This window comes from Ctenopharyngodon idella, chromosome 1, assembly GCF_019924925.1.
Source record: "Ctenopharyngodon idella isolate HZGC_01 chromosome 1, HZGC01, whole genome shotgun sequence".
NCBI lineage: Eukaryota > Metazoa > Chordata > Actinopteri > Cypriniformes > Xenocyprididae > Ctenopharyngodon > Ctenopharyngodon idella.
The window spans coordinates 20,475,812-20,499,419 of NC_067220.1; the positions used below are offsets into that span (position 1 = coordinate 20,475,812).

The following is a 23,608-nucleotide window of genomic DNA, read 5'->3' on the forward strand; positions in this document are numbered from 1 at the left end:
TATATGCCAAATTCGAACAACGCAACACATGTAATACTCTGTTTGACCAGCAGGTGTCACAGGACGTCTTTGCGAACCACAATTAAAAACAAAGAAGAAGAAGGTCGCTTTTCCGCAGGAAATTCATGTAGCTGTGTAGCCAGCGTCGCTAGCATTCTTTGACAAGCTTCTCATTTAGCTTTATCACTAAGTTGACAGCATATGGTCGCTTAAAATAATACTTAATCTTTACCTAAACTGTTTCTCTCTGAGAGAGAAGGCAGTGAAATATTCAGGTAATGCTCATAGTTACTTCTTCATTATGTTTTGGATGTTTTGCTGCATGTTGTATGTGATGTAAGGTGTTTCTGGCTCATTTATTAGTTGTGGTTATTATGGTCTTTTGTTGTTATATTAAATATCTTTTGAAATATAGACGTTTAAACGTGTTAGATATTTACTGTCCCGTTGGTTGTAATTGAGTAATTTATCTCAGTATGTTAGATATGGCTAAACTTCCATCTGACTTCAAATATTTCTACTAGGTTAGATAAATGTGCATTAGATTGTGTTTAATCTCTAAATGAGAGAAGGAATTAATGTTTACACAGTCCGCAGACATCCACCACTATGTGTATAGAACTTATACACACACAAATCTGTACAAACCAAAAAAGTGTTTGTTTTTAAACGAATTGATTGGGCCAGATAACGTTACTAAATGAAAAGCAGCCAATGTATTTACAGCATACATGCGAACTGGCTGGTTATGATTATTATTGCTTTCTTATTCTTAAGTCTAAATAATAATAATGAATAAGAGCATCCAAACCTTTGACTGGTAGGGTATAACCAGATATAAACGTTCGGTTAATAGTTTGTAGTTTAATAATGCACTGATTTTATAGTTGTATTTTGTATTATTTTCAGTTATTGGTTTAATAGTGCACTAATTCATAGTTTTGACTTGCACCATACTAGTCAAACAAGCCAAACCTGCTATAGCATTTGTGAAGTTATGTAGATCCTTGATTATTATGATTTTTTTTTTATTATTATTATTATTATTATTATTAAATTGCCAGCAACATAACGTCATTGGTGAAAATGAATAATTTATATAAATTTATAAACACTGACGTCAGTCTAATAATTAACTGTATTGTTTGTGTTGTGATTTGTGTAGGATGGATCCAGCTCTGCTGAGAGAGCGAGAGCTCTTTAAAAAGAGAGCCCTATCTAATCCTGCAGTAGAGAAGAGATCAGCAACATCTGAGGCCTCTGGATCCTCCAAGAAGAAAAAGAGCAGACCAGACAAAGAGTCATCATCATCTTCCAAAAACAACACAGGTCAGAAAGTACATGTGTGTTTTTGTAATCTTTGGAATTGACTCACTCCTCACCAAGTCTCAATAACTCTCTGGCTGTATGTCATTAAAATGCACTAGCATTCAAGAGTTTGAAGTTAATGTTTTTTTCTTCTTCTTTTATTCAGCAAGGATGCATGAATTCAATTAAAAGTGACAAAGACGTTTATAATGTTATAAAAGGTTTCTTTTTTCAAAATAAAAATTGTACTTTCATATCTTTGTATTGATTAAAGAATTATGAAAAACAATTTAATATGGTTTACACAAAAAAAAAAAAAGAAAAGCAAATAGCATCTCAACTCTTTTCAACTTTTATAATAATAAGAGATGTTTTCTGAAGGCTCATTCGGCTGCTAAAAATGCAGCTTTGACATCACAGGAATAAATTTTAAATGTATTTACATAGAATTTAATTATTAATTTGAATTTTTTTTAATCAAATACATGCAGCCTTGCTGAGCATAAGAGACTTTCAAAAACATAAAAAAAAATCTTACCAACCCCAAACTTTTGAACAGTAGTGAATGTATATTTTTTTACATCATATGAAGATATTAACTGTATTGACATTTTATCAATATTTAAATGGCCTTGGTTTATCTAAACCATTATACATTTATTTTGGGAAATGCTCGAAACCAACATTAGCCTGATATGTGGCAATCTGATTTTCTCAAATATGAAATAGAAATATCTGCATATCAGCTTGCAGTGGCAAAGAAACAGCAACCTTCTTGTGTAGAATACAATAGTTAGAATAGCACTGAGGATTCTTAATTTTCTGTCATTGAGCCTAACATCTAAAAGCAATTCTTGTGTTATAAAACCTTCATCACAAGCATCCCGCTGGTGTCTGGTCAACCTTTGTTTGTGAGAGTTACCCAAGTAGAGATGGTTATGAAAACTCATAAATAGTCCTACAACAAAATATAAAGATCCATAGTGGAACATGGACTGGTATGGTTAAATTTTTTTTTTGTTTAAGACAGTGTCTGATAAGCAATAGGCAGAACAGATTTAATTATTAAAGATAATAATAATTATTAATAATAACAACACTAATCATTTCTGTTTGCTGCTGTCGTTGGCCTTATATACACACATACACATATATACATATACATACATACTGTACATATATATGTGCAAAGATGTTTTTTGCAATCTGAATATTTTTTAATGTTTGTTTTGGGCTTTACATTTAGAGTTACATAAGCTGAGTAACTATCCAAACAATATATTTAATAAGTAATTATACCCAGGGCTTGACATTAACACCCACCAACCCGCCAAATGCGGGTAGATTTCAGCTGTGGCGGGTAAGACAGCCACTCCCACTAGCCACTTTGGTGGGTTGAATATAATTTCAGCCTACAGTCTAATCAAAGGTAGCCAAGCTTGTCGTAGCACAAAATTACAATCCATTCACAATTAGTTATCGATTATTTTGCAGTTAGTGAATGCGGGATAGGCGGGAATCGCGCTGCACGACACACAACAGAAGCGCCAACAGTTCTCCTTGCGCCTGAATGGTTAAATACACGTACACACATTTGTCAAAATGTCCATCGTGTGGAGTATCTCGCGTGAATATGTCGGTTATGGCTTAAGTGGATGTAAACAGGTGGGTAAAAACTGGATGTGTTAGTATATTACATCCATGCATTCAGCAGCCCAATTAAATACCTGTCTGTCATTAATGTTAATCAAACATCAAAAGATGTTAAATAAACCTACTGTATCTGAAAAAAAGTTCATTTAATTTACTATTGTAGGCCTATTTGCTAATTTGCTTATTCTTTTTATATAGCCTAACTAAAATAATATAAAATTATAAAATTTCTCATATTATGGTCATACAACCCCCCCTTTGCCCACCCGTACATACCAGCTGATATACCATATAGATTTGATTTGGGTGGTCAATCTGCATCAGAAAGATTGAAAGCGTTTTAAATCTAACTAAATCAAGTAAAATGACTCAAAATCAAGTCATTTTAGCATGCCAAAGTCAACTTTAATCATATAAAATGTAATTTCCCAACAGCAAAATTGTGGCCTTTGAAAATGCTGAGTGGCTAGTAACTTTGGAAAAAACACTAGCCACAGTGTGTGGTGAGCAAAAAAGTTAATGTCAAGCCCTGATTATACCTGTGAATATAGTGTTGTTGGGTATCAAAAAGTGCCATTTATCTGTGCACCTGATATTAAAGAACCAATAACCAACTACGTTAAAAATTGTGAATATCAGTAAAAAAAATAACAGTCAAATTATATCTAGCTCTCATGATGACTTGTGAATTCTAGGCCAGTAGAATTGTCTTGCTTTTTCTTCTGTTAGATTCAGCAGCTGCACTACTGATTAGCTGTGTAGTCTAGGTCCTGTGTGTGATCAGGGTGCTCAAGGACAGGCCTGATTTTAATTTTAATTTTAAATACTTTTAGCAGCTCATGATATCTTCTGTAAACGTAATGCATACCACACATTTTTTGTGCTTATGATTTTTATTACATAATTTAAATACACAATTTTAAGGCATTTGCAAAGATGCAATAATTGGCCTTTAGTTTGCTTTTGAATATAGAACTATTATTATACATAACAATTATTCACATTAAATCTCATCTAACAGTGAATGTCAATATACACATACAAACGTTCCCTTTACTCCAACTGTAGTGTGTTAATGTTTGCTTTAAGTAGTCAATTAATACTGTATGTAGCTTCTGAATTCCACAATGCTGACATGTAAACTGTTTGTCATCCCACACTAAGGGAAATATTCATGTAAACACATCTGAAAATATTCAACGGTTTTATATAGTCGACTCATTACACAACAGTACTGGAATACTGGCTATATGCAAAGGAAACAATGGCGTGCACACACAAGCAAATATTTCCTCTCTTTGTGGTGTAAATCTCATTTAATATTTTAAGCCATTAAGACACCTGTGCTATTGCTGTTGGAGCAAATGGGAGTAGAGTGCTTCTGTCTCTGTACATATCTGGCATGTTTTTAAAGGACTCCATTCTGGCGACGAGCTCTGTCCAAATTTGCAGCCTTTTCCACCAATCTACTGTTGTGGTTCCTTTGGAGACCGTGTCCGCTGTCACCATGGTTACAACTAAACCACCTCTTCGTGCTGGCGGCGCAGGTCTCGAACCGTTTTAGTTTTGGTGAAGCATCCGCAGTCCAGCAGCTCGTAGAGGAAAGCCAGTGTGGCGAGGGAGAGGATGGTAAGGATGAAGAGGAGGAGAATGATGAAGCAGGCAACATTCCAGCCATCATGGAAGGGATAGATCTGCTGGATCAGAGCAGAACTGCTGGACATGTTCATACTGCAGAGAGACCGATAAATATAGTCAGTTGTGTACGAATAGAGATGGAAAAAAAGAGCTAGAGGCAGAGTAATTGACAGACTGAATGGTGGTTTCTACATGCAAATTTGTATTTTTTGGTGTTGATGAGAAAAGGACATACTTTAGAGCATCCTCAAAGGCACAGTGTTTTTTTTCATACTGTACTTTAGCTGTCAGTCAGACATCTTTAATCGTTGCATTGCAATTGCAACTCATTGTTTTTGAGTATCTTGCAGCATAAGTGTAGGGTTTTCAGTACACCATGTGAGTTTTAGCTTACTACTCCTAAGAAACACATCTTATTCGGAACAAGTTTACCCCAAATTATAATTATTATTCAGGAATTACTTCAGAATGATTAGTCGACTATTTAAGTTGTTTATCAATTAATCTCCCTATAAAAACATAGATTTGCACTAACAGTAGAAAGACATTAAGTATTAGGACGTATTACTGTATCATAAAATTGCTTCTACTGTTTGTGTTAATGCTAAAATAATTAATAATTCATTATTATTAATAATTATTATTTTTAGTTCAGTATTAGTTAGTATTAGGCTCATACATTTAAAAACTACACTGCCCTTAACAAATTTAGGGTTAGTAAAATTTTGTAATGTTTTTGAAAGAAGTCTCTTATGCTCACCAAGGCTGCATTTATTTGATAAACAATACAGTAAAAACAGTAATATGAAATATTATTACAATTCATAATAGCTGTATTTTTTAACATGTTTTTTTTTTTCTGTGTGATGGCAAAGCTAAATTTTCAGCATGATTATTCCAGTCTTCATTGTCACATGATCCTTCAGAAATCATTTTAATATGCTGATTTGTTGCTCGAGAAACACTTTATTATTATTATTATTATCATCACTGTTGAACACAGTTGTGCTGCTTAATATTTATGTGGAAACAGTGATGCATTTTTTTCAGGATTCTTTTATGAACAGAAAGTTCAAAAGAGCAGCATTTATTTGCAATAAATATTTTTGTAACAATGTAAAAGTCTTTCCTGTCAATTTTGATTCATTTAATGCACTCTAGCTGAATAAAAGTATTAATTTATTTTAAAAAAAATCTTAATGACTCTGGTACGGTAATGTACTTTGGTAGCTTAAACTCATATTCTTTGCCAAACACTTAAAAATACTATCAGCCTAAAAAGCATGTACAGATATATGCTTTGAAAATCCACTTGAAGTATAGTAAACCATCTGGCAGCTTTAGCATACTATTTTCAATGTACTTTGGTTTGGGACGGACTAATCCTAATCTTGCATATTATGTGGTACAAATGGCATGCAAAATGGGATGGAGCCATACTAGAGACATGAATTGAGATGAATCAGCTGACCTAGTTTGGTTAAGTGGTCATTGTGTGTGTTGAGTAGGTTTAGAGCAGAGCGGAAGCTGAAAAACAACATTCCATTACGTAGCTTTAGGCTTTTAATTACAACATTTCTCTGATAATTTGATACACGTATATGGCGTTTAAAATTCAGTCTGATGATTTTTCAAAGGTTTTCTGTATTGCATAGGACACAAAAGCAGGATCATGTCAGGAATGCAATTGTAGGTGTAATTGGGTTAACTGTAACGTGAGCCATGTGAAAGCATTTCCTACGCGTGTATGGTTGTGCACATACGATATGCTGCAGGAATACAGCTTCACTTTCAATCCACCCAGGACTCACAGAAGAGAGTCCCACATCTCCACAAGAGATTTAAACTTCTTTTCACATTCATTTGTTACTAATGTTTTACAGGATTTGTTTTATTCTTATAAAGCTTAATTTCGGAGACCTGGTTCTGTGACTTTAGTTTAACTCTTGTAGACTCCCCCACACACACACACACACACACACACACACACACACACCGAGTCTTGTCTGAAACAGACAGATGGCTTCTGCTTGTCCTGGTCTCCAGAGACCCCAAGCATCCCTTAATACTGTGCTTCATCTCTTTCAAGCTCTTTTCCTGTGTTTGTCCTCTTTTTAGAATTGAAGGTGCTAATGGATGAGATTTTCTTGTTTACATATTCAGTACACAATCAGTTTGATGCCATCTAGTGTAATGATCTAGAATTGCACAGTCGGCTTCAACTGTCTGGATCTTGCAATCATTGTGCAATGTAAGTATGTGTACAGGTACACTTATGACCAAGATCCGATGTTTTAATTTCAATTTATATGTTTGTGACACAATATGTGCCTGTATTTTTTTATTTGCATTTTAGTTAGTATGGCTGCATGCCTTGGTGATGCATAATCTCAATATGAAGAGACAATTACTAAAGGAATCCTTTGAAATTTGTAGAAAACTGAGATGATGTTTTAGTCTGTGTGAGTATTTCATTATTAGTTGCATTTGTGTTGTGTGATATAAAAGCAGGACGTACCTGGGTGTGAGTGTCTGGGATGCAGGGTGATGGAGCAGCCTCTTGCTTCTCTCTGTGTTGTCTTTCTTGCCGCTCACGCTCTCTCTCTCTCTCTTTCTCCCTGCCCCACCTTAATCTGTAACCGTGTATTGCACTGGCCGGTCTGAGTCTCTGCTTTGACACCATTGGCTGGTTGTCCTGTCTTTCAAAGCATTAGCCATCCAACCTAATGTAATGCATCTGCTGTCAGTGTTAGGTCCCGCCCACACGATGAATCATTCATGAGTCAATGCCAAGATGCGGCTGAGACTGGCTGTGCTCCCGTTGCCAGGGGTTGAGAACAGGGTGTGGAGGAGGAAGAGGATGTGATGCTAGAGCTAAATGCGAGGAAATTATTCTTTTCACCAGTTACAAAGAGCTTGAGATGGTGAAAGCTAGTTTGGAAACAGAATGAGCACTGACAATCAAAAAGAAAATCTGAGAAATATGACGTCATTGTTCCGTTTTTGTCCAGTTATGCATTAGATTCAGAGTACAGTGGGTTTTTTTTTATTTTTATTTTTTAAAAAACATATTCCTATACATAACAATGATGGATTAGAACAAAACATACAATTTTTGGATCTAGCTGATATTTTTTAATATTCTCAGTATTTATTTTCTCAGCCTCTTCCCTTTCTGTTATATATAATATTACACCGATCAGGCATAACATTATGACCACTGACAGGTGAAGTGAATAACACTGTTTTTCTCTTCATCATGGCACTTGTTAGTGGGTGGGATATATTAGGCGGCAAGTGAACATTTTGTCCTCAAAGTTGACATGTTAGAAGCAGGAAAAATGGGCAAGCATAAGGATTTGAACAAGTTTGACAAGGGCCAAATTGTGATGGCTAGACAACTAGGTCAGAACATCTCCAAAACTGCAGCTCTTGTGGGGTGTTCCCGGTCTGCAGCTGTCAGTATCTATCAAAAGTGGTCCAAGGAAGGAACAGTGGTGAACTGGCAACAGGGTCATGGGTGGCCAAGGTTCATTGATGCATGTGGGGAGCGAAGACTGGCCCGTGTGGTCCAATCCAACAGACGAGCTACTGTAGCTCAAATTGCTCAAGAAGTTAATGCTGGTTCTGATAGAAAGGTGTCAAAATACACAGTGCATTGCAGTTTGTCGTGTATGGGGCTGCATAGCCGCAGACCAGTCAGGGTGTCCATGCTGACCCCTGTCCACCATCAAAAGCGCCAACAGTGGGCATGTGAGCATCAGAACTGGACCACGGAGCAATGGAAGAAGGTAGTCTTGTCTGATGAATCACTTTTTCTTTTACATCACATGGATGGCCAGTTGCGTGTGCGTCGCTTACCTGGGGAACACATGGCACCAGGATGCACTGTGGGAAGAACGCAAGCCGGCGGAGGCAGTGTGATGCTTTGGGCAATGATCTGCTGGGAAACCTTGGGTCCTGCCATCCATGTGGATGTTACTTTGACACGTACCACCTACCTAAGCGTTGTTGCAAACCATGTACACCCTTTCATGGAAACGGTATTCCCTGGTGACTGTGGCCTCTTTCAGCAGGATAATGCACCCTGCCACAAAGCAAAAATGGTTCAGGAATGGAGCGCAACAATGAGTTTGAGGTGTTGACTTGGCCTCCAAATTCCCCAGATCTCAATCCAATTGAGCATCTGTGGGATGTGCTGAACAAAAAAGTCCAATCCATGGAGGCCCCACCTCGCAACTTACAGGACTTAAAGGTACATTTTGGTGCCAGATACCACAGCACAACTTCAAGGGTCTAGTGGAGTCCATGCCTCGACGGGTCAGGGCTGTTTGAGAGCAAAAGGAGGACCAACACAATATTAGGAAGGTAGTCATAATGTTATGCCTGATCGGTGTATATACATATACAGTGGGTGCAGAATTATTAGGCAAGTTGATTTTCTGATCATATTTATTTTTCCAGGCACATCTTACCAATTCCAAACCACAATAATCTTAATAACTACTATTAATTTTGTATTTAATCATTTATAAGTGATATTTAATTGTTCACGAAGGCTGGAAATAAAAAACACCTTATATTCAGGTGTGCATAATTATTAGGTACGTTTTCTTTTACAGATAAATTGAGCCAAAAAAAGTCATTTAACTCAGACTGAAAAGTCAAAAATTCTTAAATGCTCATGAGAAGGATGCAATACTAGAAATTGCAGTTAAGGCATGACCATTGGACAGTGAAATGCTCATTGGGTCAGCAGGGTCAGACAGAAACAGGTGGAAAAGAAAAGACACATGTTAACTGCAAAAGAATTAAGGTGAAGAATTAAGTGTGAAACCATCAGGAACACTTTAGTCTACTGCGCTACCATTGTCCAGAACTGCAACCTACCTGGAGTCTCCCGAAGTGCAAGGTGTCAGGATCTCAGAGAATTAGGTTAGGTAAAGAATCCTAAAAAAAAAAAAGAATATCTTCCAGAATCTGGCAGTAAGTTTTGGGAGTTCATTTTTAGTCCATCTCCTACCCTGAAGTCAGTTTTGCAGAGATGGACTAACTTCCAAAACTTACTGCCAGATACTAGAAGATAAATTCTTCAAACAGTGGTACAAGAAGATGCGGTGTTGGACCTTCAAGTGTCATTCTCAATCGGTCTGTCTATAAAGCCTATAAAAAAAAAGTATGCATGTATTTTACAACACTTCAGCTTGCGATTCTTAAGTGGGGGGACCCTGACACCTTGCACTATGATCAGAGAATTCAAATTTAACACATTATTACACAATGGAACTTAGTTGACATTATATTTTATTATATTTATAAATGTAAAAATAAAAGTTATATTTATAAATGTCTAATTGACTATCACTCTGAGACCTTCTGCCTTCAACTATTTTAATGGTGAGTACACTCAAAGTTTTTGATGCACTTCAATATGCTACAGACATGTATATTTTTATTGCTTTTTGGTATGTATTGTTTTTATTATTGTGTTCTTGCCTTGGTGGAACTGAAGAGCTTTTGTGACTTATGTTTACAAAGTGTACAAGCATAATGAAAATGTGTTTTGGTCTAGTTGTAGGATGGACTATCTTGTGGTGTTTGTTTTAATATAGAACTTGGTCTATTTAAGGTATAATAAATGTGGGATGTTATTGTTTTGGTGAATGTCTGTTTCTCAGATCATAATGTGTGCCCCCCCATGAATACGAAAAGAACATATAGAACGAAAACATTCTATATGTTCTGATGATTGCTCTGCCCAGACATAGTCCAATTTACATCTGTTTACGATTATTAAGAATGCATAAATAACTGGAATATTCCACAGAGCCAACAGCTGTTGATATATTTATACCCTACTTATCTAGAAAATAAATTATTTCAACAGCTTTACTATTATTTATATCGGTGCAGCTCTGTTATTGTCATTATACTGTTATATATTCCTATATACATTTTTATAATTTGATTGCCCCCTTTTAGAACAGGTGGGTTGTCTGGTGAATTATAGGTGGTTTTGCATCACGCAGATGAAATCTGTTTTTGTCAGAGGTTTATTTTGCATTAGAGAGAGTGTTGTCAAATGGATTACATCAAAGGAATGAATTAAGGCATCTGACTGGCCAGAGTGCTTTTTCACTTTGCACTTGGTCAAAATAGACTTTTTTTTGCTCCCGCCTTTTTTATTTCACTCTTGGTTTCTGGCGTGTCTCTTTAGTAACAAAGTGCCTGCTGACACCAGAGAGAATTGTAAATGGTGTGGAATATAACAGCCAGAAACTAACTTTGTGAACACACCATGTGTTATTATGTGTTGTCGTTTGAGAGGGTTGGTTATAGTAGTTTCACATTATTAGCAATAGTAGTTGCTGCACTTACATTTTATAGTCTCTTATCTCTTCTTATCCTCCTTGTCCTCTTTTCATCTTTTAGATCCCAGTAATGGCTCCTTCAATCTCAAAGCACTTTCTGGGAGTTCAGGATACAGATTTGGAGTTTTGGCCCGAATTGTCAACTACATGAAGGTAATACAAAAATATGCACAGTCCAATGGTCCACTCAAAAAACAAACATTTGCTGCAGTGTCTGTCATGTCAATTTTCTTGCTTCTTTATGATATTAGTGCATATCACAGATTGATCTTTATTTGAGTGAAAAACTGCAATTTCGAATACCTAGAGAATGTCACATGGGGAATAAAATTATCCTGAGGTGAGCAATCCACACTGTGATTAAACACATGCTCCCTCCATCAAATGCCATGGGAAATGTCTTCCAAACTCAGCACATCTACTACCAGTCTTGTATTCGTACCAATATTGTGATCTATAATGAAGGTTTCTCCTGATCATGTGTGAAGGTTTTCATGTTGTGTGCTTGAAAAACAGAAAAGGAGTCTGAAACATAGTTTTCCTTTGCTCTCCTAACAACAGTTTCTCCATCTGACGTGAATAAACATTGTGTGAAATTTCACACTAATATGACTAATACACATTGTCAGAGTAATTTTATAGTTGTTTCATATTATCGTAAGCAGTCTTTTTTGTGTGTGTGTCAGGCTTGGCAATTCCCACAGTGAAATGATGTACTCTCTAACATGACAGTAATTAAAGGCTGTCAGGCTGTAATCCACAGATGTAGATGTAGCTGTGACACATTTAAACTCTTTTTACATCTCTTTGCCTTTCTCTCTCTTTCTTTCTCAGACGAGACACCAGAGAGGTGATACTCATCATCTGACTCTAGATGAAATTCTAGATGAGACCAAGCTGCTGGACATTGGCATGAAGCAGAAACAGTGGCTTATGAGTGAGGTGTGTGTGTGCATGAGAGAAAGACATTGGGTCTCATTCACTGATAATTGCGTGGATTATTCATATCTATACGCACAGGAGAACTTCTCACAAACAATTTCACAACACATGTGTACGTACACAAAGTTGTTCTTAACTTTGAATTTTCGATTCTTAACTTAACTTTGAAAAAATCGATTCTTAAATCCAGAGAATCAATCTGTGCTGTTTTCAGTTGATGAATAAAAAAAACTTTGTTGTGTGCCTCCCATCAAATACATCGCAATAAGCTTTGTTACTTTTGATATGAAACAAAAGTCTCAGCTTTCTAATTGTCAATTTTATTATGAAATTCAAACAATAAATTCCTTTTTGGTGCTCTTTAATGTGGCGTGACAGATGGCTGTCATTCAAGTGAAGCGGCAGCGCAGAGCGCACATAAACAATCTCTTCCTCTTTACTACTAGTTACAGCATGAAATAAACATGAATGAACATCAGAAGATATGTTGAAAGATATAGAATGACTTACTGAAATGTAGCATGTAATCGCTCAGTGTTTCAACATAGAGACGTCAAATAAAACGTCATTTTAAACAGTGTCACGTAACTACATTTACCTCAGAAAAGCCATTTAATGTCCATAAACTCATTAGTGACCTAGACAAATATACTCTGGATTTTGATAAATATATGCACTCTAATGCATATTCATTTTAATTTTCACTTATATTTAAAAAAATGAATAGAAACATAATTGTCATTAAAATGTATTATTATAACATTATTATAAAAACTTTCTTATGCAGTTTAAATGTAAGTAGTCTATACAAATCACTTAATTTTAACCTTTAATATTATAGCAATGTTCCCTATAGTAGGAGTTCCCTGTATAGTTTACAACATCATTTTTTTTTTCCTTGAGAAAATTTGCCATATACTGTACTTGATACATACCCCAATTAATCAATATCAAATCTAATCGAAATTGGAATTGAATTGAATCATGAGCTTGTGAATCGAAATCGATTGCTCACGAAAATGTTTATACAAAGATATCACACACACAATGGCACCCAATGTTCCCTTGTTAATTAAAGGAACATTGGACGTTATTTTATGCTTTGGAGGTTATTTTTATGTATATGAACAGCTTGTATGGCATACTGCTAATGACTACTGACTGTGTGGAGGTCTACAGCACACCATAGCTTCTATCCATAGATATTAGCTTGAAAGTAAGAGATAATGTACAGTCAACCAATCATTATTAAATTTCAACTCAAATCAATTTCTTGAACACCCTGCCATGTTTTTATTTCATGGTGTGAGAACAAAGAGACTGAAGATTGAACTAACAAAGTTTTGTAGGAAATCAGTTGCATGGAACAACAGTCAATTATACAGTTTAGCCGTCTTTATGCAAAATTAGGGATTGTAATCAATTGTGATGATTAAAATGATTACATGATATGCTTATCACAATTAATCACACATATCACGTTTGCAGAGAAAAGCCAGTAGAGAAAGATAGTTCAATGACATCGCTGTGGCAGACGAATGAAGCATTGGATAGAAAGCATTGTTTTCGTCGTTGTCGTCTTTATATATATATATATATATATATATATAAATAAAAAATAGTGTGGTATTGATGAAGTAGCCTGAAAATATGCTTTGTAATTTGGTGGCACTTTAATTGCTTGGGTGGTAGGACAATTTCTTATTTGATTTACATATGGTTTAAGGGACATTTTATATATATATATATATATATATATATATATATAATATATATACATACATACATACATACATACATACAGTGGGTATGGAAAGTATTCAGACCCCCTTACATTTTTCACTCTTTGTTATATTGCAGCCATTTGCTAAAATCATTTAAGTTCATTTTTTTTTCCTCATTAATGTACACACAGAACCCCATATTGACAGAAAAACACAGAATTGTTGACATTTTTGCAGATTTATTAAAAAAGAAAAACTGAAATATCACATGGTCCTAAGTATTCAGACCCTTTGCTCAGTATTTAGTAGAAGCACCCTTTTGATCTAATACAGCCATGAGTCTTTTTGGGAAAGATGCAACAAGTTTTTCACAGCTGGATTTGGGGATCCTCTGCCATTCCTCCTTGCAGATCCTCTCCAGTTCTGTCAGGTTGGATGGTAAACGTTGGTGGACAGCCATTTTTAAGTCTCTCCAGAGATGCTCAATTGGGTTTAAGTCAGGGCTCTGGCTGGGCCATTCAAGAACAATCACGGAGTTGTTGTGAAGCCACTCCTTCGTTATTTTAGCTGTGTGGAGGGCTGCAGTGATGGTTGACTTTCTACAACTTTCTCCCATCTCCCGACTGCATCTCTGGAGCTCAGCCACAGTGATCTTTGGGTTCTTCTTTACCTCTCTCACCAAGGCTCTTCTCCCCCGATAGCTCAGTTTGGCCGGACGGCCAGCTCTAGGAAGGGTTCTGGTCTTCCCAAACGTCTTCCATTTAAGGATTATGGAGGCCACTGTGCTCTTAGGAACCTTAAGTGCAGCAGAAATTTTTTTGTAACCTTGGCCAGATCTGTGCCTTGCCACAATTCTGTCTCTGAGCTCTTCAGGCAGTTCCTTTGACCTCATGATTCTCATTTGCTCTGACATGCACTGTTAGCTGTAAGGTCTTATATAGACAGGTGTGTGGCTTTCCTAATCAAGTCCAATCAGTATAATCAAACACAGCTGGACTCAAATGAAGGTGTAGAACCATCTCAAGGATGATCAGAAGAAATGGACAGCATCTGAGTTAAATATATGAGTGTCACAGCAAAGGGTCTGAATACTTAGGATCATGTGATATTTCAGTTTTTCTTTTTTAATAAATCTGCAAAAATGTCAACAATTCTGTGTTTTTCTGTCAATATGGGGTGCTGTGTGTACATTAATGAGGAAAAAAATGAACTTAAATGATTTTAGCAAATGGCTGCAATATAACAAAGAGTGAAAAATTTAAGGGGGTCTGAATACTTTCCGTACCCACTGTGTGTATGTGTGTGTGTGTGTGTGTATGTGTATATAATATATATATATATATAATATATATTATATATTTCATTCATTCATTCCAAATTAATGCATTCCAAAAAAAATTTTTACCACAGAATGTCATGATTGACCAATCAAAAACGTATGTTCCCCAGAGCCATGTAATAAAACAGAATATTCCTTTTCAAGGGCAAGAGACATACTCAAACCAAAATAGTAAATCTAACCTCTCTCTCCCTCCAGGCATTATCAAGTAATCCTAAGATTGATGTGCGGGAAGGGAAATATGCCTTTAAACCCAAGTATCATCTGAAGGATAAGAAAGCTCTGATAAGACTACTGGACAAACACGATCAGCTGGGACTAGGAGGAGTGTTACTGGATGATGTGGAAGAGGGTTTACCTAACGCAGCCAAGGCTATTAAAGTAAAGCACTAATGTCACTCGTTAGAAAAAATTGGTGGATATTTTTCTAGACAGTACATTTAAATCATCAGTAGCACAGAAACTTGTCTCGGGACATCATTGAACAGACGTTGTAATATATGTTTGTTTTTTTTTTTGTTTGTTTTTTTTTTATAAGATTTTCAAATTTCCTTTTGTTTTAGCACTTAATTTTGATACAATATTTATTTGGAAATAATTAATCTGTTAGCCAGCATTGTGTATTTAATGTGTGGTTCTCATTTAGAAAGAAGCAGATTAGCTTTTTTTAAATATTTGAAATAGTTTTTTTTTGTTCTTTTGTTCAGGCACTTGGGGATCAGATTATATTTGTGACCAGGCCAGATAAGAAGAAGATTCTATTCTTCAATGACAAACACTGTCAGTTTGTTGTTGATGAAGGTATGTGATGATCATCATTATTAAAGAGTGATTAATATTGACCTGATCCAGCATTGTCTGTTAGAAGGATTCTGGTGATGTGGGTGGAGCTTCTCTATCATGATGTCAGTATCATTCATTCTCCAGAGTTCCAAAAGCTGTGGCGCAGCGTTCCCGTTGATTCCATAGATGAGGAAAAGATCGAAGAGTATCTGAAGAAACAGGGCATATCATCCATGCAGGAGACGGGACCAAAGAAAATAGTGCGTTTTCCGTTTCTCACACACATACAGATAAACATTTATACACAGACACAAACACACACACTCCAGATTCGCTTGTTCATGCATATTTGTGTGGGAGTGAACGGTTGCCGTGAGGTTGACGTGATTTGTGATTGGCTGTTACAGGCACCCATTCAGAAGAGGAAGAAACCTGGAACACAGAGAAAGAGACGGTTTAAGACTCATAATGATCATCTGAATGGAGTACTGGAGGACTACTCTGAGGGAGTTCCCTCCAAGAAGTGACACACACACACACACGGCTAAAAAGACAATACTGCTATCTGTGTGATGTTTGTATATCTGATTTAACGTCTTATTGCCAAAACCATAAAGACATGCAGACACACACACCTTAGAACTGTACTGAGTGACACGAATGTGAACGGACTGTAAATATTTTCTTTCCACCATTTGTTTTACTTTTTGCTAGTGCTTTAAACAATGACAATTAAGCTCTTCTTTTTTTAGATTTAAAGATTAAACAAGAGCAATCAAACCAGATCTGTTGTTTTCTTTCAAAGTCATTCATCATATTTAAAAATGCCTTTAAATATACACGTAAAAAAGTGTCTTGAAATTTAGTGTGTATACTACCATTCGAAAATTTGGGGGTCAGTAAGAATTATTTTTTTTTTTAAATGAAATGAATAATTTTATTCAGCAGATTGCATGAAATTGATAGTAAAAAAAGATGGTAAAGACATTTTAATGTACAAGATTTCCATTTCAAATAAATGCTGTTATTTTGAATTTTCTATTTATCAAAGAAACACTATAGAATATAAAATATGTGTAGTGGTTTCCACAAAAATATTAAGCAGCTCAACTGTGCAATAACAGTATTTCTTGAGCACCGAATAATATTCCACAATATTAGTGTTTTTACTGTATTTTTGATCAAATTATGCCGTTTTGGTTAGCATAAGAGACTTCTTTTAAAAAACATCAAAAAAATCTTACCAACTCCAAACATTTGAACGGTAGCATATATATTCTGAAAGCGCAATTAAAAAAGTCTACAATTAATGTGCATTTTGGGGGAAAATAAACACACACACACAGCCAGACATTTGACCGGAATAAAGAGCTGGTCCATACTGCAGCTTATTTGAGCAATTAATGCCAACTTAGATTGGAAGTACTTTCTGACTGACATCTAAAATAATCAAAGTTTGTTTTGCTCATACGTGCCTTTTAGTGGCGGGGTTATCAAAGAATTATTTTACCATATGTAGAGACTCTTAAGTTCAGTACAGGATGGAAAATAAGTCCCTTCACATAATTAAAAAACAAAACAATGCAGAGTATATAGTTCTTGTTGATATTTTGCACTGCTGCAGAAATCTATTTGGACTTGTCTACAAACATATGCGTTTGCTTCACTACAGGTTTCACATATATTTACATTTAATTTTTTCATTTACACAACTTATTTAGTTTTTTTTAGTGCTGTCAATCGATTAAAAAAATTTGATTTTTTTTTTTTTTTTAATATTAATTATAGACATTCAACTGAAAGCTATCAATTTCACCATTTATTAGACTTTAAAAAATAACAAATAAATTATAAATGAAATATAGATTAATCCATATTAAAGCTACAATTGTCTGTTACCTTTGTTCTTTGATTGACATTAATAACAGACATCACAGCTACTGGTTTATTAGGCTGCTGTGATTTTAAGATGTTATTTAACTCATTTAAGACTGCTCTTAAGAGGATAGTCGACAAAACGGGCATTTTGGCATAATTCTGTGTGTTATTGTTTGTTCAAGCACAAAAGAGAACTCATTCTGGTTTGTCTTGTGGCACTTCCATGGTTTAAAAGCATTTGCGTGAATAAGAGCGTGATCATATAATGTAACGCTAGCCCAGTTATGACGGAAAAAATGGATGCTGCATTAAATATTTTTAAAGCGTTAAACTGAAAAATAATCATGTTAACGATTATACTTGTGTAACTGAATGTGTTAAGGCACAAAAAATCATGATATTGTGATTATAATTATGATTATTTAATTATTTAAGATAATACTTTAGTTTGAATTATATTGTCTGTTTTATGGGTTTAACAATGCAGAAGTTCCCCTGGAACCTGCTTAAATACCCCTGGTTGGGATCTCTGTTATAGAGAATTAACTAGCCTACACTAAATTGTACTGAAATTGCGAAATGAAATTCCAGTTTTGCATTATCTGAAAAACCCATGGCTATAAAAAAAAACACATTATCTTACACAAAAAGTGGTTCTAGCTCTACACAGACACAAAAAAGTGTTTTCCAATGAATAGATGCGCTTGATCAGAACACCTCTTGCCATGCACAAATGTGAGTGTTGACCGCTACAGCTCGTGTCTTCATCAGAAGCTTTTTAATGGTGGTTTTGATGGCATGTGACAGCTCTGCAAGGGTTCTGCTTTGTGTCAAATTGATAATGTGCTTGTAGGCTGAAATGTTTCATATAATACAGTGTCTTCATTTTCAAGGCCCAGGCTCAATGGGGGGAAAAAAAAGCATAATTGCTTTGCAGGCTGATGTTTTGTTGAGAATGTTTTGTCCCAAAATTCGCCTGTAAGAAAATAAATGCTATTAAAGGTAATTTATCGTAATTCAGCTGTTAAAAGCTGACATTCTCATGTGGTAATTCAAAATGTTCTAGTCAAATATTTCTCCCTGCTTACATAGTCTGTTTCACCTCCTTAGAATTCTGGATATTAATCTCCAGTTTATTAAATGTGATTTCAGATTTAATTAATGAAAATGCTATCTTCATAAAATACTGCAAGTTCTTGTGTTTACTGAATACAATGTCTGTTGGATTCCTGCATTTACAAGGGGTTTATCAAGGGGAACATTAATATGACTAAAAATGAGTGTACCTTGGTGCTCCCTGATGGATTTTGAAGCCTTGTTTGTGGATCTCTTGAAAATGAAAAATCGGTAGGAGTTATGTTTCTCCATCTGTTAAGAGACCATGTATTGGAATTGTGTTTAAGGGTTTTTTACTATTATATAGTGGAAGAAAAGGATTTGTTGTCATTATGTAAAGAATATTTACAAGGTTGTCTGTCACACAAACAGGGTAGAGGATGGATGTGTGAGTATTCCGTATTTATATAAATGCTTTGTGATTCAGTTCTTTAAAAAATGGACATTTTTATTTGCATTCAAGGGTTGGTTCTACGCAATGGTGACTTGATAGAATGAGAGCTATTTCAGCAAATATGTAGGATGGTTTTGAACTTATAGATTGTGTTTTTAATCTAATTATTATCATTTTATTAATTTACATTTTCCAAAAAAATTTAGTATGATTTAAAAACTCTTTTCCTCACCGGGACCAGTATTTTGTCCCCACAATGTCAACAGTTTCTGGTTTTAATATACTTATGGGGACATTTGATCATAGGGAATACCTGAACTACACACAACCTATCAAAAGTTTAGAAAAATTAAGTAGCCATTACTTCAGTCTTCAGTGTCACATGATCATTCAGAAATCATTTAGCTTACAGCAATAAATTAGTTTAAAATACAGTAAAATTATAGTTCAACAGACAACAGTTCTTTTAAAGGGTTAGTTCACCCAAAAATGAAAATAATGTCATTAATTACTCACCCTCATGTCGTTCCACACCCATAAGACCTTCGTTCATCTTCGGAACACAAATTAAGATATTTTTTATTAAATCCGATGGCTCAGTGAGGCCTGCATTCACAGCAATGACATTTCCTCTCTCAAGATCCATAAAGGTACTAGGGGTGCAACGGTTCTCGGTAAAAAATCGAACCGTACCGTTCTCCACTTACGGTTCGGCACGCGCTTGCACCGCGGTTCATTTCGAATGACGACACATCAAGGTTTGTTGACAATAGCAACGTGTAAAACAGACAGAGTTCGGATAATGTATGTTTCAGTCGATGAATACGCATTCTGGCTTCCCAAAACGTTACAAAAGCGATGATGAAAGCGCGGACAAAACTCACTCTCTGTAAACTTGGTTCACTGCGAGTGCCGTATGCTCGAATATGAGCAGTCATTTACGGCGTCATCACCCGGGTGTTGATGGCGCATGAGCGCAGGTGAGACCTGAACAGCGCACGTTGCTATCTGTTTAAACTAAACTCATTTAAGCCTTGCTAATTTAAACATTAAAGAGCAAGACGCGAAAGAGAACTCGCGCGCGCTGTGAGAAGATTTGTGTGTGCGCTCATCTGAAGCGCGCACGCCCTTTATCTCAGACAGCACGCAAATATGGAGTTCTCTTTCAAGTCATTGAAAACGGACAAATTCACACAAAAATTATGTCAACATGCCCGTCTTGGCAAGTATTCTAACAAACATAGTCGGTTATGTCTTAAGTGAACAGTCGAAAAAATCGTGCATTATGTCTTAAAGGGAAAGAAGCCTATTCCTGCTGCCTGTGTTTTTAATGTTAATTAAACAAATGACAAAGAAATCACTCACTGCTCTTGACTGAATAGCTTTTGTAACTAAATAATGATTAATCTTCATTTAATTTATACAGTAAAGATAACATGCAGTGTTATTTTATATTTGATTATTTTATTTATTTTCTGTACCTGAAAACTACTGTTAGATACCTGAAAAGCACTGTTTATTTTATTTGAATCTTTGCTCTATTGTATTGATTTGTGCTGTTGCTTGTAGTTTGATTATTTGTTCTTATTTTCTTTATTTTAATTTGACAGTAGTCCTTTTTTCCCTGAACATAGCACATACCGAACCGTACCGAAACCATGAGCATAAAACCGTGATACAAACCGAACCGTGAGCAATTTGAACCGTTGCACTCCTAAAGGGTACTAAAAACATATTTAAAACAGTTCATGCGAGTTCAGTAGTTCTACCTTAATATTATAAAGCGACGAGAATAATTTTTGTGCGCCAAAAAAACAAAATAACGACTTTTCAACAATATAGTGATGGGCCGATTTCAAAACACTGCTTCGGAGCTTTACGAATCGAATCAGTTTTCTTTACATGTTTAAACCGTGTGGGTAAACTTCCTGACAGCTTTTTACAGGAAGAAGAGTCAGTGTTGTTCCACTCAATGTTGATTGCTTTTAAACAGTTCATGAGTAGTTGAAAAATGTCTCCCAGTTCGTTTGAGTTTAACGTGACACCAAATATTCACTATGGTTCAAATCTGGACTCTGGTTCAAATATAACCAGTCCAAAACATGAGCCTGATGGACTTGTTCTCAAGCCACTTCTTGGTTGTCTTTGCAATTTGGGCAGGAGCATTGTCTTGTTGAAAAATAACATCTGATTCATCCCTCTTTAGATAACAACTTTTCAATTGTGGGAAGCAAGCCATTCTGCAAGATTCTCCTGTAAACCAAAGCATGTCCTTTCACAGTGAAGTAGCTCACCAGTACCAGCAGCTGAAAAGGCTCCCCACACAATGACACCTCTTCCTCCATGCTTTACTGTGGTAGAGATGCATTTATTATTAGATTTCTGAGCAGATTTTCAAAGACACCATTTAGCATTGTAATTCATCACTCCACACAACTTCCCATATTATTACCAGATTAAGAAACTGATCTTGTCTTGTGCAGTGCACCCTGCGTTTGTGTCCCTGGATGGTGTTTCCATCTCTTCTAACCATTTTAGTCAATCCTCAGTAATGATGGCTAGAAAACAAAAAAAACAAAAAAATTAAGTAAAAAACGTAATGGCTCAATAACTCCTTTTCCAAGGCACCCTTTAAAGGTGTCCAGTTTTACCTCGTTTAGATTACAAAAGGAGTGTCACAAGCCCTTATGTTATAGCCTATTTAAATGGCACATTTTACATTATAATCTTGTCCAATTTTAAGGTTAAAAACTGGAGAATTCTTTAATACCACTCCTAAAATGATGTTATGAGGTTATACGATTTTGTTCAACAAAAAACAAGATTATTTTAAACACATTAGGTTTAGTTTGCGCAACATGCAAGTGATGAAAGTCAAGAAGTCAATGGAGAGACTTTTCTACTGCACCTACCATAACCACATTTAAATTGAAACATAAACATTCATTTTATAGCCTTTACATTCATCAAGCACCATCACAGCAACACCATCCTCAGTTTGCCTCTGGTGGACCTTGGACCTTTGGGAAAATTGAACTTTGTAATAACAGTTGTTGAATCCATTGTAATGTTTTGTCTCCTCTGAAAGCCTCAGATGGTATTTTCATTTCTATTTCACTCTCATGCTAGTTTTTTTCTGATTCTGAGATCATTGAGTGGAATGGAAACTTGACTTCCTTTTTGTTGTCAGTGGTCTATCACTGCACAGGGGTCATTTTCCATCACACCAGCCTTTCCATTAGGCATGATGTGTATGTTCAGTTGTGAACAACCGTCCTCATGTTTTGAAACTCAAAATCAAATACTACTACTAATAATAAAAATATACAAATATGAAATTGTTTTTATATGATGCACATTTGTATAGTACTTTGGCACCTCTCTGAATTCTTGTGCATTTTGTTTCCATGGTTTTTAAATGCATTCTAACAGTTTCTATATCAGAATGGTCATTGCTGAAATACAGTAATGAAAGAAATACAGTCTTTCAGTACAAAGAATATAAAAATATTGTCAGTGCAGGGTTTCATCTTCATTAGTCACCATGCCAACAGTCCCACAGCTGATTAACCCAAAATACTGTGGCAAAGCACCGGTAATCACTACAGCAATGTTACCAGCATAGCAATGCAGCCACACACTGACTCACACGATCACACACACAGGTTTGTTTTGCTATCTTAGTGAGGACATTCGATAGGTGTAATGGTTTTTATACTGTACAAACTGTACATTCTATCCCCCTACACTACCCCTACCCCTAAACCTACCCATCACAGAAAACTGCATTTTTACATTTTTAATAAAACATTGTTTAGTATGTTTTTAAAGCTATTTTAAATATGAGGTAATACCAGTGTAATACCCATGTCATTATACAAATTTGTGTCCTCATAAATCATGAAAACACACACACACACACACACACACACACACAAAGCAAACTAGTAGGTGTCTTCATCCTTTGAGAAAAAAATGATCTTTAAGAGTCTGTCGGTAATGACAATGACCTAATCAACTTAACTGATGAATAATTTATGGTGGGTCGTTTTTTAATATGCTGAATGATCACGCATAGGCTACATATGTAAAATGATCATTTTAGAAAGCAACAGTGACAGTTTGATTAATTTGATAGTTCTTTCGTGAAGATTGGATGTCTTGGAATTAATAGTTCTGCCAAATAATTGTGATTTGTATAAAGGCCTAGCCTAGTTCACTATATTATTTTTTAGATTTCACTTTATTTATTCGCACAAATTCTCCTATTACCAGCCAAATAAATAAATAACTAACGTTACATAGAATACATACATAGCATACATAAAGCACATGTTGCAAACATAATTTCGGCGTAATTTTAACCCAAGCAGCTTTCAGTTGGTCAACGTGACCACCTTAAACACGAGCGAAATCTGCGCGGGGAACTTTTTTTGCTCTCCAGCGAAACTCGATCACGTGA

The 23,608-nt window shown here is 35.6% G+C and overlaps 2 protein-coding genes across 2 annotated transcripts; one reads left to right on the plus strand and one right to left on the minus strand.

Annotated features, from left to right (window-relative positions):
• Positions 1 to 84: 84 nt before the first annotated feature.
• On the plus strand, positions 85 to 16,541 carry gtf2e2 (general transcription factor IIE, polypeptide 2, beta). Its single transcript, XM_051860756.1, has 8 exons — positions 85 to 275; positions 1,166 to 1,329; positions 11,032 to 11,123; positions 11,805 to 11,912; positions 15,174 to 15,356; positions 15,683 to 15,776; positions 15,903 to 16,018; positions 16,166 to 16,541. Exons 2-8 carry the CDS (start codon positions 1,167 to 1,169, stop codon positions 16,283 to 16,285), a joined length of 876 nt encoding a protein of 291 aa, XP_051716716.1. The 5' UTR covers positions 85 to 275; position 1,166; the 3' UTR covers positions 16,286 to 16,541.
• smim18 (small integral membrane protein 18) lies at positions 3,836 to 7,283 on the minus strand. The gene is made up of 2 exons (XM_051863278.1): positions 7,118 to 7,283; positions 3,836 to 4,692 (listed from the first exon to the last, which is right to left on the minus strand). The coding sequence occupies exon 2, from the start codon at positions 4,689 to 4,691 to the stop codon at positions 4,479 to 4,481; it is 213 nt and encodes a 70-aa protein (XP_051719238.1). The 5' UTR covers position 4,692; positions 7,118 to 7,283; the 3' UTR covers positions 3,836 to 4,478.
• Positions 16,542 to 23,608: the final 7,067 nt, after the last annotated feature.

Coding starts and splice junctions, on each gene's coding strand:
- gtf2e2 (XM_051860756.1), top strand. CDS start 1,167: ATGGATCCAGCTCTGCTGAGAGAGCGAGAGCTCTTTAAAAAGAGAGCC. Junction 1,330..11,031: donor ATCTTCCAAAAACAACACAG/GTCAGAAAGTAC, acceptor TTCATCTTTTAG/ATCCCAGTAATGGCTCCTTC. Junction 11,124..11,804: donor GAATTGTCAACTACATGAAG/GTAATACAAAAA, acceptor TTTCTTTCTCAG/ACGAGACACCAGAGAGGTGA.
- smim18 (XM_051863278.1), bottom strand. CDS start 4,691: ATGAACATGTCCAGCAGTTCTGCTCTGATCCAGCAGATCTATCCCTTC.